The 21,568-nt window shown below is 46.8% G+C and overlaps 1 protein-coding gene across 1 annotated transcript in view; it reads right to left on the bottom strand.

The window, feature by feature from the left end:
* LOC147115184 (fer-1-like protein 6) overlaps positions 1 to 21,568 on the bottom strand; it is a 233,904-nt gene that overhangs the window by 119,598 nt on the left and 92,738 nt on the right. Inside the window, exons 20-22 of the mRNA XM_085993989.1 lie at positions 20,283 to 20,407; positions 17,134 to 17,268; positions 10,781 to 10,930 (exon numbers count right to left, since the gene is read on the bottom strand). Coding sequence (XP_085850115.1) covers positions 10,781 to 10,930; positions 17,134 to 17,268; positions 20,283 to 20,407 — 410 coding nt within the window. The remainder of the gene's footprint in view (positions 1 to 10,780; positions 10,931 to 17,133; positions 17,269 to 20,282; positions 20,408 to 21,568) is intronic.

The following is a 21,568-nucleotide window of genomic DNA, read 5'->3' as shown; positions in this document are numbered from 1 at the left end:
TCTGGAGGAGAGAGTGCACCAGATACTTGGAGGACGTCTGCCTGGTCCTGTGGCCACTGCATCTGCCGACCCCATTTCCGACAGCGAGGGTAAGACTCTCACCTTTTTCACCTGTTGCCTTCCACTTGGTCCCCCCGCCAGCATGCATCCTCAGTGTGCAGCCATGTCAGAGCCTTGCCACAATCTGGCATGCCTTTCAGCAAACCTGTCCTTTTGCTAAAGCCACTCTTCCACCTCCCACTTTCAGATGAAGCAGCACCAACTGGGGCTCAACGCACTGAAGCTGCCAGTGCCAGTGCCACCGGAGGCGAGGACCAGGAGGAATCCGGACCAGCCATTGCAGAATCCGGGGAGCGGACACATCTACAGACTGGGGATAGTAGTCCCCTGGAGGGGAGGGGGGGGGCTCTGACGATGAACCAGTTGCCGGACCAAGCGGCATGCAGCAACGCACGGGGGATAGGCAAGTTCAGCCACTGTCTCCCCGGAGGGCAAGGCAGGTAGTGATGACTGCTGCACAGAGTGCAGATGAGGTGCGTCGCCTGGCTGAGATGAGCAAACAGGCCCGGGTCAGACACACGGAGCTGATGGCTGCAGTCGAGAAGATGCCTGAGTCAATAGATTCATTGGCTAAGAGTATGTTGGACTTCAGGGCAACAATGGAGAGGACTCTCCAGGGCTTTGGGGCAACAATGGACAGGACTCTCCAGGTCTTCGGGGCAACAATGGACAGGTCTATCCAGGGCTTCGGGGCAACAATGGACAGGACTCTCCAGGGCTTCGGCCCAACAATGGAGAGGACTGTCCACGGCTTTGAGTCGGCTATGGAAAGGACTGTTCAGGGCTTCGGACAATCCCTGGAAAGGTCTGTCCAGGGCTTGTCCGAGGCAGTGGAGCGGTCGGCACCTGCCTTGTCCGAAGCAATGGGAAGAACTGTCCAGGCCTTCTCCGAAGCACTGGCACCTGGCACACAGGTCCTCACTGTTGCCACGCAGTCACTTGCTGTGCTCCTCCACACCCAGATTGACACAACGCGATCTCTCACTGTAGCCACCCTCTCTGCATCAGTGACGATCACCCCGGGCCCTTCCAGTCCCATACAAGGCCAGGAATCAGTGGAGCATGCAATTGTGGCGGATGAGCCGAGCCGCTCCCCTCAGATAGCCAGTGTGTCGTCCGACCATGGTGCAGGTGTCCTCTCTCGGCAGGAGACCATTGCACATGCCAGCGCTGGGACGCCTGCATTGCAGCTGCCACCACCTGCAGGCCACACTGCTTCCAGCCATGGTCACATCAAGCATCCTGCGTCCGCACCCTCCAAGCCCAGAGGTCGGCCAGGCCGTCCCTCAGGGGCTTCTGCGCTTCCAGACAGTCAGCAGGCGTCCCCCAGCCTTGAGCCCGCCACTGGGGTCCAATTACGTAGGAGCAGCAGGGAGGGAAGGGGCCAGGCGCGAAAGAGAAGTCATTCTCCCTCAAGGGGCCAGTTGTAGAGGGAGGTACTGAGACGTTTGTTTGTCCAAATTCAAGGACACCCTCACCTGTTGTTATATTTGCAGAAGGTTTGTTGAGTTTTGCGGCTTTGCCAAAGAGTTCACAGTTATTTTGAAAGTTATGGTTTCTGTTGACCTTACGTTGTTTAGCTGTAATGAACGACTTTTGTGCCAATAAACAGAAGTTTCAATGTGGCATGGTGCATGTGACTAGTTTCAGTGATGCTGGCATTCAGAGGCCGTCAAACATCCAAAGTGCGCATGAGTTAAGACTCTCATCATTCCGCCACAGGGGTCTCGACACGATGCCAGATGAGCCTCTGACGTATGGCCCTTCCACTTTCAGCAGCTCTTCCATCTTCCTCCTCCTCCTCCTTCGCCTGCTCTTCCTCCTCCTCCTCCTCCGCCTGCTCTGCTGGTCGTTGAGGGACAGCTGGAATTGGCTGGCTGCGTCAATTCGCCAAGTTGTGGAGCATGCAGCAGACGACGACGATGTGTCCCACTTGCTGCGGCGAGTACTGCAGGGATCCCCCCGAATGTTCCAGACATTGGAAAGGCTTTTTGACAACACCAATAGTGTGCTGTTTACTGTGCCTGGTCGCCTGATGGCCGCTGCTGATCAGCTCTTCTGCTGGGGTGTCGGCCACACGGAGTGTTGTCATCAGCCATGGCCAGAGAGGATAGCCCTTGTCCCCAGTAAGCCAGCCTCGTCTTCGAGGCAGCCCCTCAAAAAGGTTACAAACTGAGGTCAACCACAGGATAAAGGCATCGTGGCTGCACCCTGGGAAATGTGCGGTGACTGCCATGATGATTTGGCGGTGGTCACAGACCAGCTGCATGTTGAGGGAGTGGAACCCCTTGCGGTTGCAGAAGTCCTAAGGATGATGGCATGGCGCCCTCAAAGCCACGTGTGTGCTGTCACTCGCCCCCTGCACCATGGGGAAGTCCGCAATAGAAGCGACACCCTGCGCGCACTCCGCCTGCTTGTGCAGGGTCCGAGGGAAGGTAATGAATTGACGCCTTCGCCTATAAAGGGCATCTGTAACTTGCCGGATGCAACAGTGGACTGCAACCTGAGCGACAGTCGCAATGTCCCCAATGGCTGACTGAAAGCCTCAATTTTTATGCCAACGGATCCTATCAGTCAGTTTAGCGATCACGGACAGAGAGGTTCTGCAGCGTTCACGCGGCTGCAGATCCTGACCAAGCAGGTGGCACAGATCAGTAACAATGTCCCTCCAGAATCGGAGCCTTCCCAAACACTGCTCCTCCGACATGTCAAGGCTTGTCACCTGCTGCCTAAAGACCCTCGCAGCTTCCCGTCGGATTGGCCGACCTCCATTGCCCCTCCTCCTTCTGGCCAATCCCAGCCCTCTCTCCCGCCGTCTCTCTGCCCCTTCACAGTGTTGGGCGATGAGGCCGTCGCCCTCCAAAGAAGCTCCCATTCCGATGCCAGTTGGTCAAAAGGCTTTTAGGTGTAGTGCTGCAAGTGCTTCGGACAGGTTTGAAGGTCCCAAGTACTGTAAAGCTCAATTCCCAGAACTCCGCTCCACATTAGCTCGCCAACTCTCTCCAGCAACGATCGCAATGAGCAGGCCAAGTGGCTGAAGATTCTGCACTAGAGCTGTCCCCTTTAAATAGCGCCCCCCTACTCCGAGAAGGGCCTGTTAGCCCTCCCTCGAACTGTCACTAATAGCGCTGGGCGTTAAGGCTCCGGGCGCCACCCAATATGCGCTCAGGCGCTCCTAAAAGGCGTTGCACACTGAAATGACGTCATGATCTGCTTGCGCTCGCGGGCGCGCGCAAACACTTAGCGCAGGCGCTAAATGTATAGTCAATATCTGAGTTGTCGCTATCTTCATAGCGAACTCCCCAACATAGGGTATCGCCCCAATTCTAGGTCTCTTTAGGTGCTCAGCGCCGGCGCTACCAACCGAATTTCTAGGTCATTATGCCTTATGCCCCTAGATCACTGATTTAGTTTATGCCAATAAGATTTAGTGGTGAGTCTTCACGCCCTGATACTACAGGTATTATTAATTATTAATTATGTTACAGATGATCATTTAATTCTATATTCAAAGTCACAACCTCATTTAGCAAACTAGTCGCTCACTACGGACTGGATTTTCCTCTATTTTGCCACCCGTTTTCAGGCGTCTCCAGGGCAGATAACGGAGGAAAATCAGGCAGTGGAAACTTACGCTGGATCCCCACCCCAAAATATGGAACCGACCATTTTCCTCAGGCCAACTGGGGGTAGTCATTACTGGCCAACACATACAGATGATGGCGGGTGGGCAGCGATTTTGGTCGGGCTCCAGGTCCATTTCCTACTGCTGTTGCCCAGTGGCTGCCAATGGTGCTCAACAGCTCTGCAGAACAGGCATTGGGGTATGTTAGTGTTGGACCAGAGGCATTCCATAGTTAAAGGCCACAAGGGACCCAGAGCAACCTGGAGGTAAGTCTTTAAACATTTTTTAAAGGTTTTTTTTCCAACTTCAAGTTTTTTCTTAAAGTTTCTTTAATTTTTAATACAAGTTTCTTTTCAAGTATTTGCAAAGTTTTTTTTAAAGTTTTAATGTTACAGACTCCTGGGTATCAATGGGGTCTCTCTTAGGCCTCCACTTCTTCTTCTGTTTTTAGGAGGAAGAGGAGGAGGATCAAGAGGACCACCACAGAGATGCAGATCCAGGCAGGGCTCCTTCACTATGTTCCTTTAGCAATGCTTCAGAAGGCTGCCCTCTCCTCACAGTACCTGAGTTGTGGAAGCTGCCAGTCAACTGCAGATACATCTCATAAGGAGACCTTCAGCTGACTAAGATCTGAGCCCATTGCCAGATGGGTCCTGCCATCACGTTCCACCTCAACTCAGTCCTTTGCTGACATTGAGTCTCCTGAACAACTACCAAAGCCCCCATTTGAAGATTATTCTGATACTTCTTCATGCAGGCGTTGCACCACCTTGCCCCAAATAATTCTTCAGAAATCCTATCAGTGACACAAACATCTCACTGACAACCTTCTTACTGTTTAAAGGACCATGCCTCCCCTTGGTGCATACTCTTGGTGCCTACTCTGTGTTCATCTCCTAAAGTGGCAGGAAGTTCTGAGGTGGTTGACCGATGATTTACAGCAGGAGCCTTGGGAGATTAAGGTGACATTTCCTTGACTTTGACTGTGGCAAAAGTAGAGCATCAATTTAGAATGTGATCCAAGTTTCAGAAGGCTTTGTTTAATGGAGGTGAGGGGCACTCACTGCCAAGGCCACCTACCTGCTCCGGCCCGGATCATGCCCTTCATAGGCCTCCTTCCCTCAAAGCTACAAAAAAATGATGTCCTCTTTTAATGGATTAGAGGGAGTTACACCTCAGCTGAGGAATCCTTAAAATTGTGAGCTTGGTGGCCTGAAGAAGCTCCAGTCTCAGACATTGCATTATTATAGAGACCCAAAATGGCTGTCTTGGCCTTCCAGCTGCTGCAGCTACACTGGACGTTCCTCCCCCAAGGGGCAGACTGGCTCTGACTACATAGGATTACATAGGATATATGGCACAAAAACAGGCCATTCGGCCCAACCAGCCCATGCCGGTGTTTCTGCTCCACTTGAGCCTCCTCCCATCTTTCCTCATCGAACTCGATCAGCATAACCCTCTATTCCCTTCTCCCTCATATACTTATCTAGCCTCCCCTTAAATGCATCTATACTATTCACTTCAACCACTTCCTGTGGTAGCGAGTTCCACATTCTCACCACTCTCTGGGTAAAGAAGTTTCTTCTGAATTCCCTATTTGATTTCTTGGTGACTATCTTATATTGATGGCTTCTAGTTATGCTCTTCCCCACAAGTGGAAACATTCTCTCTGTGTCCACTCTATCAAAACCTTTCATAATTTTAAAGACCTCTATTAGATCACCCCTCAGCCTTCTCTTTTCAAGAGAATTGAGACCCAGCCTGTTCATCCTTTCCGGATATGTATACCCTCGCATTTCTGGTAACATCCTTGTAAATCTTCTCTGCACCCTCTCCAGTGCCTCTAAATCCTTTTTATAATGTGCACTGAGGAAATTTGGGCTGGTTCTTGGCAGAGTTACTGTGACAGGTGTGAGCACAGTTTTGGTGAAATGTCATTGGAACTTCATCTTGGGACGAACCAACTCTTCAGCGACTGGCTTTCCTCAGCTCCTCTTTCATGAAAGGTAATTGTAGTGTCCGTGTGTAGATAAAGACACTGAAGACAGGAGTTGGTTCATAGGTATTTACTAAGCAAGTCTGGGGGGGGGGTTTCTAAAGGATATACACAATACACAGGCTTATATAACCCAAGTGGCAATTACCGGCATTACGCACACCTGGGGCTCTTAAAGGCACATACACCACAATTCCTCCCCTTCTAGCTAACTAGTACATCATATTTTAAGTAATTATTAATTACATGTTATATGCAAAATAATATACATTGCTGTATTAATTAATTATAAGTTAGTCTCTCAGGAGGCTTCCTGACTCGGTCCGGATAACGCCTCGGGGGTGTAGTAGTTTCTGGTGGTGTAGTAGGTTCTTCTGGCAAGGCTGATTCGGCTTGAAGGCCAGTGTCGGGTTCATCGGGCTCCAGTATCACCGGATCGGAGGTAGATATGGGTATCTCTACTTCATCGTTAGATGTATAGAGTGGTGGTGTAGGTTATCCCTTTTCGGATGACTTGATGATTTGGTCAGCATGGCGCCTTATTATGCTGTCTCCGATGTCCACGGTATACATCAGTGGTCCTAATCGTGTGCAGATAGTTCCAGGCTGCCATTTCTCGGTACGGTAGTCCCGGGCCAAAACCGGTTGGCCTATCTGGAAGGCCCTAGTTGGCCTTTCATTCATGCCCTGAAATTGCCGGTTCTCCACGTCCCTTCGGATGTTGGGCTTGACCAAATCCAGCCGGCATCTTAGGTTTCTATTGTAGAACATCATGGCGGGAGTTTGGTTAGTAACCATATGCGTTGCATTCCTATATGCAAATAAGAAGTTATCCACCTTGTGCTGAAGTTTTATGTCTTCATTACCCATGGCCTTGATGGCCTTCTTGAAGGTCTGGACAAACCTTTCAGCCAATCCATTGGTGGCGGGATGGTATGGGGCGGACGTGTAGTGCTTTACCCCATTGTTCTTTAAGAACTTTCTGAATTCTTCAGACACAAATTGCGGTCCATTATGAGAACATATCTGCTCCGGCAGCCCATTCCTGGCAAATATGGTCCTTAATACTGTGATGGTTTTTTCCGTGGTGGTGGAGGACATCTTTATTACCTCCGGCCACTTGGAGTGTGCATCAACTGCGATTAAGAACATTGAGTCCATAAATGGACCAGCAAAGTCGATGTGCACCCTTTGCCAGGGAGATGAGGGCCACTCCCATGGATGTAGAGGGGCCTGTGGCGGAGCATTTTGGACCTTCTGGCATCCTAGGCAGCTCTTGGTCATGTCTTCGATGTCGCCATCGATACCTGGCCACCATACAAACGCCCTAGCTAGGTTCTTCATTTTCACTCCACCCAGATGCCCCTCGTGAAGCTCCTTTAGCACTTTATCCTGGAGTTTGGGTGGAATCACCACTCTGGATCCACACATCAAGGTTCCTCGGCACACTGACAGCTGTTCTCTTCTTTGCGAGAATGCTGGCAACAGTGGTTCGCCATGTGCTGGCCATCCCTTCACTGTTAAATCGTAGACCCGTGAGAGAGTAGGGTCATTTCTTGTCTCCCTTTCAATGGCAGAATTTGTCACCGGTAGACATTCCACTATGGTAGAGTGGAATATCTCTACTGGGTCTACTGTAGGTGCCTCTGCTATCGTTGGCAACGGTAGGCGTGATAAACCGTCAGCATTCCCATGCTGTTTTGACCCTTTGTATTCAATGTTGTATTGGTGTGCCCCTAGAAAAAGGGACCACCTCTGTAGTCTTTGTGCCGTCATAATGGGGACACCTTTTTTAGGGTTGAATATGGAGATGAGGGGTTGATGGTCAGTCAGCAAGGTAAATTTTTGTCCGTGTAGGTAATGGTTGAATTTCTTCACTCCCCATACCAGGCTGAGTGCTTCCCTGTCTATCTGGGCATAGTTACGCTCAGCTGAGTTCAATGAGCGTGACGCAAAAGCTATCGGCCGTTCCGAGCCATCAGGGAATCTATGGGACAATACCGCTCCTATGCCGTAAGGGGATGCATCGCACGCCAGTCTGATTGGTAGTGATGGGCTGTAATGAGCCAAAATTTTCTCGGATGTGATTAAGTCTTTACATTTATGGAAGGCACGTTTACAGTCTTCGTTCCATTTCCAAATCACTCCTGTCTATAGAAGATCATTAAGAGGGTGTAGAATAGTTGATAAGTTCGGTAAAAATTTATGATAGTAATTTATTAATCCCAGGAATGACCTTAATTGTGAAACATTTTCAGGTGCTGGGGCTTTTATAACTGCTTCAATTTTTTCAGGTGACTTATGCAACCCTTCCTTATTAATTATGTGGCCACAATATGATATCTGATTTTGGAAAAATTCGCACTTGGGGCGATTTGCTCGTAGGCCCCGTTCTTTCAGCCTAGTGAGCACCTGCTCCAAATTGGCAAGGTGCTCGTTGTCGTTTTCTCCTGTTATAAGGATGTCGTCTAGGTAGCATTGAGTCCCCGGAATCCCTTGCAGGACTTGCTCCATAGCTCTTTGCCAGATAGCTGGAGCTGATGCTATTCCAAAAACCAGTCGGTTGTACTGGTACAGGCCTTTGTGTGTGTTTATTGTGAGATACTTTTTAGAGGTCTCCTCAACCTCCATCTGTAGATATGCCTGTGCCAAGTCAATTTTTGTGAAACGTTTCCCTCCGGATAGTGAGGCGAAAATATCTTCTATCCTCGGAAGAGGATACTGTACCGTGTGAAGGACCGGGTTTACAGTCACCTTAAAGTCCCCACAGATGCGAATTTTTTCTGTTCCTCAGAGTTATTTTTCAATGTTTTTTTCATGACTGGAACGATGGGTGTTGCCCATTCGCTCCAATCTATTTTGGATAATACGCCTGCCTTTTCCAAATTCTTCAGCTCTGCCTCGACTGCCGGACGTATTGCGTATGGCACCGGTCTTGCCTTAAAAAATTTTGGAATTGCTGTATCTTCCACTTTTATTGAGGCGGTGATGCCTTTCAAGGTTCCTAGTTTCTCTTGAAACACTTCTTTGGCGTTGGCCAAGATGTCTTTTAATCGTTCAGGTATGATGTCATCATTGTTTTTTTCCTTACTGGTCACCGTCAGTGCCTGAATGGAGTGCCAGTCTAAACGTATCTTCCTTATCCATTCACGTCCCAACAACGGTGGACCACCATCTTGTAGAATGTATAAATACAACTTTTGTATTTCTTTGCCGTTGTATACCACAGGCACCCTTATTTTTCCTTTGGGGTAGACTTTCTGCCCCGTATATGTTTTTAAGATAATGGATGTGTCTTTTAGAGGTATATGCGAAAATAGCCTCTCGTAATCTCGTCGATTTATTACGGTTAGAGCTGATCCTGTATCTAGCTCCATTTTAACTGGGGACCCTGCTATTGTGAGGGTAACCCAAATGGTTTGGTAATCCTCTTTCGCAAGTACATTATGTAATTTGAGACAGCTTAGTCTCTTGTTTCCGGAGTCGCTGTCGCTATTCTGATCTTCGGAGCTATTGTCCGTCATCATTTGTACCTTCCTGTACTTTTCTTTATTGATTTTTTGTTTTCTGTCAGTGGATTTATTTTGTCCAGATTGGCATACCCGTGCAATGTGTCCAATCTTACCACATTGCCTGCATGCTTTGCCCTTGAACCAGCAGTCCCTCTGGTTATGGGTGGATCTGCCGCAGCGATAACATCTTCCGAACTCCTGTGTCATTTTATGGGTGCCGAAGTCCTGTGTCTCTTGTTGTATCTCTGCAGCTCCTTTTGCTGCTGCTTCGTATGATACAGCCATACTGAAAGCTTTGTCCAATGTTAAATCTTTTTCAGAAAGCAGTCTTTTTTGTGTTCCCTCACTTAAGCGACCGCAAACAAATTTGTCTCGAAGATAATCCGATAGCCCTGCTCCGAATTGGCAGTACTTTGATAGCTTTAATTCGGTTAGGTAATCAGCGTTACTTTCATTCTTGTGTTGATTTCTCTTGAAGAACTTGAATCGTTCCGCTATCAGCAGCGGTGTTGGGTTTAAATGCTCCTGCAGGGTATCAACAATTTCTTTAAAAGTCTTGTCCTTTGGTTTGGCTGGAGTGATTAAATTTCGTAACAGCCCGTATGTCTTCGCGCCCATTAAGTTCAGAAGTACTGAAGCTTTTTTTTCATCTGTTATTCCATTTGCAGTGCAATAAACCTCTACTCTTTCCACGTATGTGGTCCAATCTTCTATTTCGCCATCAAAAGCCTCAATATTACCAGATTTAGGCATTTCAGAAAAGATATGGCGCTTCCCGCGCTTTCCTGCCGCTGCTACCGATAACAACGCTGTTTTACTGTGGTTTCCGTTTATTCACTGTTGGAGACTCGTTCCCGACGGAGGTCTAAACGCTGACCTGCTTGCCGCGCCAGCCGTCTCTCGAGTGCACCCTCCCAGTCCGTTATTGCTTGCCTCCGATTTCGCTGCCTGTCTCAGCTGTAGAGCCCGCCGCTGGAGCTCCAGCCTGACGCCCAGGAAGGATTAGCACAGTACCTGTCACCAGCTTGGCCAGCTGGTGAAACCACAGTTTCTATTACTTCCTTGAGTCTTCTGGACGCTGGAGGAATCGATGTCCTTGAGGTGCTGCCGAATTGCAGGTAAGTCCGTTTCCACTTCGTCGCCACTGTAGTGTCCGTGTGTAGATAAAGACACTGAAGACAGGAGTTGGTTCATAGGTATTTACTAAGCAAGTCTGGGGGGGGGGGTTCTAAAGGATATACACAATACACAGGCTTATATAGCCCAAGTGGCAATTACCGGCATTACGCACACCTGGGGCTCTTAAAGGCACATACACCATAATTGCTCTTAAAGACACATACACCACAGTAATGAACAGAGACTGTTTTAAAGTGTGTGTGTGTATAAGTGCAGATTAACTTATATAAGTAATTATGTATATTCATATTTTTAATTCTAGAGTTTTAGTATACCATTATTGACCATCTATATAACTAACTTAGCGATGTAGGCTCCTACAAGCACAGCATATCATCAGTGAAGCAATTTAAGTTAAGGAGTTCAATGGAATAATATAAAACTTGACCCCCCCCAATACATCCGTACCTGCAGAAGTTCAAAGGCTACAAGGAGCTCACCACCAGGGATGCTGCCACAATACACTGGGTAATATTGAAGCACAGGGGGGGCATAATCCTGTCCAGCCAGCCTCATAACAGGAAGAGCCACAGTGCTGCCAATGTACTCCGCTTTACCCTGAAATAAAGGTAGCATGAAAGAAGATCCATCATTTCCAGTCACCTTGCTAATACACATGCTTCATCTGTGCTGACCTAACAGGGTGAAAATGAACTGATAGAAGTGGATAACCAGTTTCTCTAGTGTCTAGAAATGACAGTGAAATCAACGGGACCTGGGTGTCCTTGTACACCAGTCACTGAAAGCAAACATGCAGGTGCAGCAAGCAGTTAGGAAGGCAAATGGTATGTTGGCCTTCATTGCAAGAGGATTTGAGTACAGGAGCAAGGATGTCTTACTACAGTTGTACAGGGCCTTGGTGAGACCACACCTGGAGTACTGTGTGCAGTTTTGGTCTCCCTAAGAAAGGACATACTTGCCATAGAGGGAGTGCAGCGAAGGTTCACCAGACTGATTCCTGGGATGGCAGGACTGTCGTATGAGGAGAGATTGGGTCGACTGGGCCTGTATTCACTAGAGTTTAGAAGAATGAGAGGGGATCTCATTCAAATGTATAAAATTCTGACAGGGCTAGACAGACTGGTTGCAGGGAGGATGTTTCCCCTGTCTGGGGACTCTAGAACGAGGGGTCACAGTCTCAGGATACGGGGTAGGACATTTAGGAGTGAGATGAGCAGAAATTTCTTCACTCAGAGGGTGATGAACCTGTGGAATTCTCTACCACAGAAGGCTGTGAGGCCAAGTCACTGAATATATTTAAGAAGGAGATAGATAGATTTCTAGACACAAAAGGCATCAAGGGGTATGGGGAGAGAGCGGGAATATGGTATTGAGATAGAGGGTCAGCCATGATCATATTGAGTGGCGGAGCAGGCTCGAAGGGCCGAATGGCCGACTCGTGCTCCTATGTTTCTATTTCTATGATCCTAAATCATGACCTGAACTGCAAGTGTTGGAGCTTTTCTCTGTTTCAGTTTACTAGGTGGATACATGAATAATAAAACCAACATTTGTGTACTTGCAGATGAAGTGTGCAGGCACGTTAATTGTAGAAAAACTGTGATGTTTGGTTGATGATTATTGATGTAATAAAACTCACTACGCACTTGGTTTGAGTATAAAGCAAGGCTTTAATCAACTTGTTTCCAGAACATGGAGGTCTAGTTGTACTTCGCTAGTTCCTGTCTTACAAAATGTCCCTGGGCAAGCTGGGCCCATGCCCGAGTATTTATACTCCTTGGACGGCGCCACCAGCTGGCCGTCCAGCGTTATTTCATGAGCCGTTTCTTCATGGTGATGAGATTTATAACATTCTTCCTGCCTAAAAGATATGGAAGTCCGACGACTTCCTCCTAACGGATTAGGCGGACCACGAATAGCCGCAGTCTTTTAGATCTTTGTTTGTGGCTGGAAGGCACGTCTCCTCGGACTGTGTCTTGGTCCCTGGGTCGCTTGGTCCGTACTGGTAGATCGACAGGGCCCGTGTCGCCTTGAATGACCCGAGGGAGACTGGGGAGATCGTGACTCCGGGTGCGGGTCCCCACAGGCGCAGAGCTGGCTTCATCTTGTTTGATAGCTGGGGATTGACCGGCGACCTGGCTTCAGGTGGCCATCCCACGGGGAGCGCTCGGCTCCCTGAGTGGATCCAGTGGAGTAGCCGACAGATCTCTTGATGTCCCAGGTAGGGCGTCATCTTCAAAAGAGCGCAGAGTGTCGGCATCATTACCGTGGGTCCCTCTAACAGTTGGGTCCGTGGGACCGGTTGGACAGGGAGCCAGATCCTAGAGCGAAACGGTGGACTCCCGGCCATCAGGGTACCGCACGTGCGCGTACATGGGATTAACATCCATGAGTTCCACCTTGTCGACGAGGGGATCGTTTTTGGAAGATTGGACGAATCTTCGGAGCAGCACGGGGCTGGGAGCTGCCAACCATGACGGTAGGGACGTCCCATGAGTGAAGCAACGCTGGAAGCTGAAGAATCGCTCGTGAGGCGTGACATTGGTGGACGTAGAAAGAAGAGTCCTGATGGAATGCAACAAAACAGGGAGCACAGTTTCCCACTGCTGGTTTGGTAGGTTGCGTGACCTCAGTGCAAGACGAACAGCGTTCCAAATGATAGCGTTGTATCTCTCAACCTGTCCATTACCGATGGGATGGTATGGTGTCGTTTCACTTGTGGCGATTCCCCGTTGGGAAAGATAACTTTTGAGTTCACTTGACATGAAGGAGGGACCCCGATCAGAGTGGATGAAATTGGCCGTACCGCAAAGGGAAAAGACTTGATCAAGGCATTTGATCACTGTGGAAGTAAGCATATTGGGACAGGGGAAAGCAAAGGGAAAGCGTGAATATTTGTCCACCATAATAAGTAAGTAGGTGTTTCGCGTTGAGGAAGGCAATGGCCCTTTAAAGTCAATGCTGAGTCGCTGCATAGGGTGTATGAGCGAGCCATCCGATGGACGGAAGAATTGTGGTTTTAATTCCGCACAAATTCTACAGGAGGAGCATGTTCTTTTCACATCTTCCGTAGAAAATGGGAGATTTTTAGATCGCACAAAGTGCAACATACGGGTAACGACAGGATGGCATAAGTCAGTATGAAGATCCGCAAGAGTCGAAGTTGACATAGAAGAGTAGAATGCCCGCGTGAGGGTATCCAGGGCCACATTCTCTTTGCCGGGTCAATAATGTATGGTGTATCCAAATGCGGCCAATTCCATCCTCCAGAGTTGTATTTTGTTATTCTTGATCTTAGTGCATTTCCGGTTATCCAGCATAAAGGCCACAGAGCACTGATCGGTTATAAGTGTGAAATGGCGACGAGCGAGAAAATGACTCCATTTACGTACAGCTTTGATGATGGCCGTAGCCTCCTTCTCGACAGGAGGATAATGGAGCTCGCTACCCTGCAAAGTTCTGGACAGAAATGCAACAGGTCGACCACCTTGATTCAAGGTAGCAGAGATCGCCACCTCCGATGCATGGCACTCGACCACGAAAGGAAGATTTTCATCAATGGAACGAAACGTGGCTTTTTCCAGCTGTCTCGAGGAGGTTGAAAGCTGAAATAGCCGTTGCCTCCAATGGAAGTGACTTCGCGTGAAGCAGGGGCTGGATCTTGTCGGAGAAGTGGAGTATCCACTTCGCATAATAGGTGAACATGCCGAGTGCCCGACGAAGAGAGCCGAGATTCGTAGGGGGAGGGAGCTCCTGAAGTGGACGAAGTCGCTCCGGATCCGGTTTGATGACACCGTTACCCACCCAGTAGCCAAGGATGTTGACTGATGGTACTGATTTCACAGATTTGGACTCATTTAAGGTTAAGTTGCGACGACGGAGAACGTCAAAAAATTTCTGGAGATTGGCATCATGCTCCTTCTGGTCATGGCCAGCAATGGTGATATTATCCAGGTATGGAAAAGTGTCCATTAAGTTCTCCTGTTTGAGTAGGCTATCCATTGCCTGTTGAAAGATGGCCACCCCATTGGTGACCCCAAATGGAAGGCGACAAAACTGATAAAGCCAACCATTGGCCTCAAAGGCCATATACTTTTTGTCAGAGTCCTTTAACGGTACTTGATGATATGCGCTCTTTAAATCAAAAGTTGAAAATACCTTGTACTGGACAAGGTTATTGACCATATCATCGATGCGTGGTAGTGGGTAAGCCTCCAGGTTGGTATACTGGTTAATAGTTTGCGAGTAATCGATGCAAAGATGTTTCTTGTGTTGCTTCAGAGGATTTTTAACAACAACGGCTTGAGCCCGCCAGGAAGATGAACATGGCTCAAAGATACCGTCAGCTAGAAGACGAGAGATTTCTGCCTCGATAAAGGATCGATCATCTTGGCTGAAACGTCGTGATTTAGTGACTATGGGCTCACATCGGGGGGAAAGATTGGCAAACAAGGAGGGCTCGTCAAGCGAAGCCGCCGAAAGTGCACAAAACGGTACTATGGAAATAGTAAGCTCCGGCTTTGACCCTCCAAACTCGAAAGTGAGTCTTTTGTGTTGTTTCTGGAAATCCTGTCCCAGGAGCACATCACTGCATAGGTTTTTGAGCACCCTGAGCCGGGTGGAGAAATAAGTGCGGCCATTGAGAATAAGGTCAACAAGACAAAAGCCAGAAGAGTTGGTGGTCAGTGTCGTCAGAGCCATTGCAATTTCCCTGTCTGAGGGGTAAATACGCAGTTTTAATTTACTGACAGCCCGCTCACTAATGAAGCTGTCAGAGCTGCATGAGTCGATTAGTGCGCTCAAAATGTGTCCATTTACCAAAACCTTCGTGGCTGCATGGGATAGACTTTGGGGAAAAACAGCTGTGATGGGAGGAGGAGCAGTTTTACCCTTGACAGCTGTAACTTTAGTAGTGGTTCTTGGGGGAGGTGCAGTTTCATAGATAGCAGCTGTAACCTTAGTAGTGGCTCTTGGGGGAGGAGCAGTTTTATAGATAGTAGCTGCAAAACTAACAGGAGCTCTCGACCGGTATACCTTAGAAAAGTGGCCTTTCTTACTAACAGAGGCTCTTGACTGGCATACCTTAGAAAAGTGACCTTTCTTTCTGCAATGATTGCAGGTTGCGTTACGAGCAGGATAAAATTTCCTATAATGGAACACACCTCCACAGAAGAAACACTTCCTTCCAGATTGCCAAGATGCCGCTAGGGCAGGGTCGTCATCAGTGAAGGCTACTAGGGTAGGGTTGTCATCCGTTAGGTTAGAGTCATCATCAGTGAGGGCTTCCGCCCGAGACCTATCGAAGGAGTCATAAAAGTGATAGCAGCAGCCCTATGCACGAGGTAAAAGATAGGTATCTGCATTCCTCTTTGCTAAGTCCAGGGAACATACCTGGTCATAGGCAGCCTGTAACTCGAGGGTTTTATTCTCCAACAGACGCTGGCGTATGAAGGGAGGCATAATTCCATTAATAAAGGAATCATGAATTAACTCCTCCTGGTACTGCTCAGCTGTGACAGCTTTAAGATTACAATCCTTGCTGAGCCTGCGAAGTTTCTGAAGGAATTCGTCAAGTGATTCCCCGGGTTGTTGTCGAGTTGTGGCCAGTAGATGCCGAGCAAAAATTTCGTTTGGGGCCTTAACATATAGTCGCTGTAATATTAGGATAGTGGAGTCATAGTCTACACAGTCTTCAATATAGTCAAACACATGAGGAGATACATAATTGGCAAGTATCTCTAATTTATCAGGAACATTCTCACCACATACCCTGAGGAAGTTGCTGAAGGTACGATACCAGTGTTTCCATACCTTAGCAGTTGTAGGTGAATTCGGGTCCAGGTCAAGACGGGCGGATCTGAGTAGTTTGTCCATGATGGATTGATTACTATGCCAGAGTTCCCTTCTGCAGTTGAAGTCATAGCTGGCTGTTCCCGAAATCACTCCGAGCATGGAGTCGATATCAGGTTGATTAAATTGACGTAATAAAACTCACTACGCACTTGGTTTGAGTATAAAGCAAGGCTTTAATCAACTTGTTTCAAAACAAGGAGGTCTAGTTGTACTTCACTAGTTCCTGTCTTACACAATGTCCCTGGGCAAGCAGGGCCACACCTGAGTATTTATACTCCTTGGACGGCGCCACCAGCTGGCCATCCAGTGTTATTTCATGAGTCGTTTCTTCATGATGATGAGATTTATAACAATTATTATTTGTCATATTTCACAATTAAGAGTCAATAATAAAAAAAAAATTGCAAACACCAGACAGCAGGGCGATGCAGTAAATTGGTGCCCCAGTGATCTGTGCCATGAGAAGAGGAGATATGGGCTCATACCACCTGAGGTTGCACACTTGAATCACCCATGCCAAGAAGGGTAAAGAAAGTGCGCCTTTCACAACCTCAGGATTTCCCAAAGCACTTTACAACGAATGAAATACTTTTGAAGTGTAGACACTGTTGTAATGTAGGAAAGGCGGCAGCCAACTTGCGCACAGCAAGCTCCCACAAACAGTCTCAATTGACGGGAATCACCTCCCCATGGAAAGGGAAGAGGAAGTCAGTAGGATGCATCTCATTGGGTTACTGTCTGCCGCTTCTCAGTGGCTGGATCAAGAGTGAAATTGACACAGGCAGTCTGAAGGAAAGGCATGAAATGACATGGGATTGAGATAGAAATAAGCAATTCAAGAAAGAACATGGGCCAATAAATAATAAAAATGCAAACGCTAATAACTGTGCTTTGAGAGAAGATTTTTTTCCCCCCATGATACAGACAGATTAATATTTTATACTTACGACTGCATCTGAATCATAAACCTCAATAACCACAAGTGGAGGAGCCTCACTTATTTCCACTTCTTCACCATAAAGGTGGATGTTATTGAACAGGAGCATCTGGTTCCATGTTGGGGACAAAGTCTGTGAAATAATCTGTTCAGAATCAAAGAAGAAAAGAAGCATGATAGAAGGTTTCCGACCATGGTATTCTTGTTACATTCTTTGGCCCAGAAATTGGGCTACTGACCGGCACGAGTTACCGCCGCAATCCTGGAAAAAATTGGCAGCCGCCACTGTAACGCCCTTCTCTGGCGCGGGACTCGGCAGCTGCCATTTTGGTGAGGGCCTTAGTGCTACCGATAGCAGTGATGGCCCTGGAGATGCAAATATGGAGAGCGTGATGTCAGTTGGCGTGCAACGCCGGCTTAACGCTACGCTCTGCGAACTTGGACCTTAGCGCTGAGTTTAGCGCTGGGTCCTAGGCTCGCTCTGAAAAGCGAGCGTGCAGCAGACTGACAGAGATGCTGTCAGCACTTCTTAAAGAGACACACACATCTTTCAGGTAATTTGCATTTAAGCTTTTGGACTGGATTTTTTATATTTTATTGAAGTAGTGGCTTGGGGCAATACATGTTTAAAAAAATGTTTTAAGTATACAGGGAGATCTGCTGGACGCTTGCAAGGCCTCGAATGGTAAAGGAAAGCCTCTGAGAAGACAAAAATAGCTGGAAATACTCAGCAGGTCAGGCAGCATTCGTGGAGAAAGAAACAGAGTTCACATTTCAGATGTGAATGCTGCCTGGCTTGCTGAGTGTTTCCAGCACTTTATGCTTTTATTTCAGATTTACAGCATCCACTCGCTGAGGGAAGAGGAAGAAGCAGAAGAGGAGGAAGCAGATGAAAGGATGCAACCCAGACAGCCCCTTTCTGGCCGGGATATCCGGGATGGAATCATTCGCCTGTGGTACCAGTGACCACAACCCCAATTCCCCCTTCAACATTTGTCCCACACATTACCTTCCCTCTGTTACTGACCATCACAGCGTCCTCTTGGCCACAATGCTGAAATAAAAGCCACTACAAAGCATAATTTCCAATCAAACTTTATACATCTATCCATCCAATATGACATCAAGAAATTAACTAATCATACTTGTGCATTCCCTTCGTGACTGTCTTGTGTGTGCCTTTGCCTATCCTGCTGATGTCATGCAGTGCTACTCCAGTGGCTGCAGCATGGCTGGTGGAAGGCTGCTGACTTTCAGTGGGGACACTGCAAATGGCCTTGCTGGTTGACCTTAAGGAGCTGGTGGCTGGGAGTGCGAATTCGAGTGACGGTGTTTCTTCTTCTTCACTCTCCTCTTCCTCTTCTTGGTCAACCACTGGCTGGGCAGGCTGCATTTCTTGGGTGTGTGAAATGAGGAAGGCACAAGTGTGGAGTTGTGGTGGGGGGAGGATGGGAAAGCAAGAGGGACATGCGAGAAGGAGGATAATGTATAAGGATACCAGCATCTTGTATCTTTTCAGCCCCGCCGCTGGCCAAGGACTCAGCCACGCCCCTGCCAAGAATGGCCAGCACCGTCTCCTCCAATGGGGTGAGGTGAAGCTAGGAATAGGAGGTGTGCCTCATGTTTCATATAGATTGTTGGTAGGTGAGTGATTGGGTGGGAGGAGTTGTGCATTGAGAAGCATGTGAGGCTAGTGGTGCATTTGGAAGGAGATGGCTAAAAACTGCATATTTTAAAATTATTTTTAGTTTTTTCATTTTAGAAGGCAGTTCCCCTTTAAGATGCTGAGTGATCTGGCAGCAGGTGAACTGGCATGCAGTTTTCCCTATCCCTCCTTCCTTCCTTACACAGCACACCTTGAATGCCACAGCACCAAGCAGCAATCTATCTCATGGTCCAGCAAAATACAGGCAATATTTGTCCAATGGACGCAACCAAATTGGAGCAACATAAACTTAAATAGGTACCCTGGAGATAAAGGCTGCCAGGATATCCCTTTCATGCTGCAAGAACAAAACCGATACCAGTCACAAAATGCCTAATCTTTCCTCAATAATTAGAATTCCCAATTTCAATTATCTGTACAATAATAACCAATAAACCACAATCAATATGGATTCAGAAGAGCAAGATCCTGCTTAACCAACCTCCTGAACATTTGAGGAAGTAAGAACCCAAGTGGACAGCGGTAAGCCCTATGACATGGAGTACCATGACTTCTCAAAGACTTTTGATAAAGTTCCACACAAAAGAATATTAATTAAACTCAAAATTGTGAAGATTCAGGGTAAGCCCTGGGAATGGATTGAAAGGGTAGGAAACAATGAGTACACATTAAAGGAGTTATGTTGGAATGGGATGGGATGGGGGGCAGAGAATACTGAGTGGGTTGCCTCAGGACTCAATGTTGGGACCACGACTGTTTCTAACTTATATAAAATGACCTGGATTCAGAAAAGCAATGCAAAATGGTTACATTTGTAGATGATACCAAAGTAGGAAGGGCAGTGGAATAAGAAAAGGCAGCACAAAAAATACAGAGCGAGTTGGACAAAATATGTAAGTGGACAGAACAATGGCAGATGAAATTTAGTGTGGACAAGTGAAAGAAATGCAGATGATATGCGTACTCCAGGGATGAATCTGAGAGACCTAGGAGCCATAGCAGACTCAATATTGAGTTATTAATATTGATAAGCAGGTCCTGGGAAAGGAACACTGCTGTGTTGACTAATATTGGAGTTCTAAAGCACAACTAAAATCATGAAAAGAACACGTTGTCAAAAATGATGTATTGATTTCATTAAAAATGTGTCTGGATAAACAGCAGTAATTAGGTTTCCCGAGGCTATACTACAGTCAATAATTTTAATGATGCTATTGTATATTTGTGTACTGTTATCACTACTATTTATCAGAGAGCGTGCCAATACTTGCTATGCAAATCTTTGTACGAACAATGGACTGACCCATAACACTACGTTCAGGAACCAATCCAAAAGCATGTAAGGACATGGGTTGCTTAAAATGAGTTTCTGGCAAACTGAGGGAACCAGATGTACTGCATGTTATGATTAAACAGTGGAGTACATCAGAAAGCTTTATCTATGATTGCAGTGGTTACAATTCCTAACATATTATTAATGTATCATTATTTACCTTAGTGGTCTGACAATGTGAAACGAATGTCACTTTAGCAAAAGGATCTGAAAGACCACTGCTGTCAGCGGCCAGAAGACCTCTCGCCTGGTACATGTGGCATCGTAGCTGAAACTTATGGTGGTCTGTTCAATACAAGAAGTTCAAAACACAACTGTTAACAATGTAGAGACAGCGGTTAGAAACACAGCACTTTATTCGTTAATAATCACTTGTTAGCATTACTGATCATAGCTGGTTAAAGAAATGGGATCGCATCCTAAGCCTGGTAGAAAATCATTTTATGCAATCATCTCTTATTTCTTTTAGTTAAAGGAGCTTGTGTCATGAGTGTTCCCAAATATAAGTCCTTTTAACTGAAGTCATCGTGGAAAGGTGCTCTTAGCACTTTTCATAAGCAGCAAATAGTTTTCTTGCAACTTTTTTTTTTAAAGAATACTCAGGTCACAATGGGAGCAAGCTCCCATGTGTTTGACATAATCTTGTCTGGTTTGCATTCCTTAATATTTGAACTGGTGACACATGCTGCATGTGTTGGAATATTTGTCTTTTGAGGATAGAGGTCACACGCTTCCAACACTAGTTTCTGATACCAGAAGTGAGCTGTTGAAGTTGTCAGAAAAAACTTTGATTAAGTTCATTAACTGGGTGGGAGAGCTGGTCCAATCAAGCAGGATGTGTTCCAGCTTGCACATACTTAAGGGCCCTAGGCAGCTGTCGCCGAAAAGTCCAGCTCAGACCTGGCAGGAAAGGCTCTAACACTTCATCAAACCTCAGCAAAAGCACAACAATGAAGTTTGGTCTACCACTACCTTCATCAACTAAAATGTTGTTTATTTAGTTGCACTGACACAAGAATATATCACGGAGTACATTAAACTGTTTATTTAGGTATCCATTTGAAATATATTTTAAAATATTACAACTGCCCACATTTTCTGTCTAAAATTTTTTCCTGTGTCACGTTTTTTGTCACACTTTTATGTCAACTTTTTCCGTTTACAAATTCTTATGCCCGCATCCATGATGAAAACTACCTGTGTAAATTTGCCACGGTGTAATGACACCCTCCCACGAGTGGTGACGGTGTAGTGCCTCAGTTTGGTGTCTCCCAGCTCCTTAGGCTGTACTGCAGAGAATGCCCCTAAGCTGCAACAAACTCTATTTCTCTGTTTCCCAAATTGCTGTAAGTTTTGCTATTTAACTATAAATAATAGCAAAACAAAATATTACATAAAAATAAGGATTGAATGCATGACTTTAAAATAGGGACTAAATTACATCTG

The sequence above is a fragment of the Somniosus microcephalus genome, chromosome 7 (genome assembly GCF_052327205.1).
Source record: "Somniosus microcephalus isolate GS21.2 chromosome 7, FLI_Smic_1.0, whole genome shotgun sequence".
NCBI lineage: Eukaryota > Metazoa > Chordata > Chondrichthyes > Squaliformes > Somniosidae > Somniosus > Somniosus microcephalus.
Note: the sequence above shows the minus strand (reverse complement) of the source record. Positions and strands in the feature narration are given on the sequence as shown.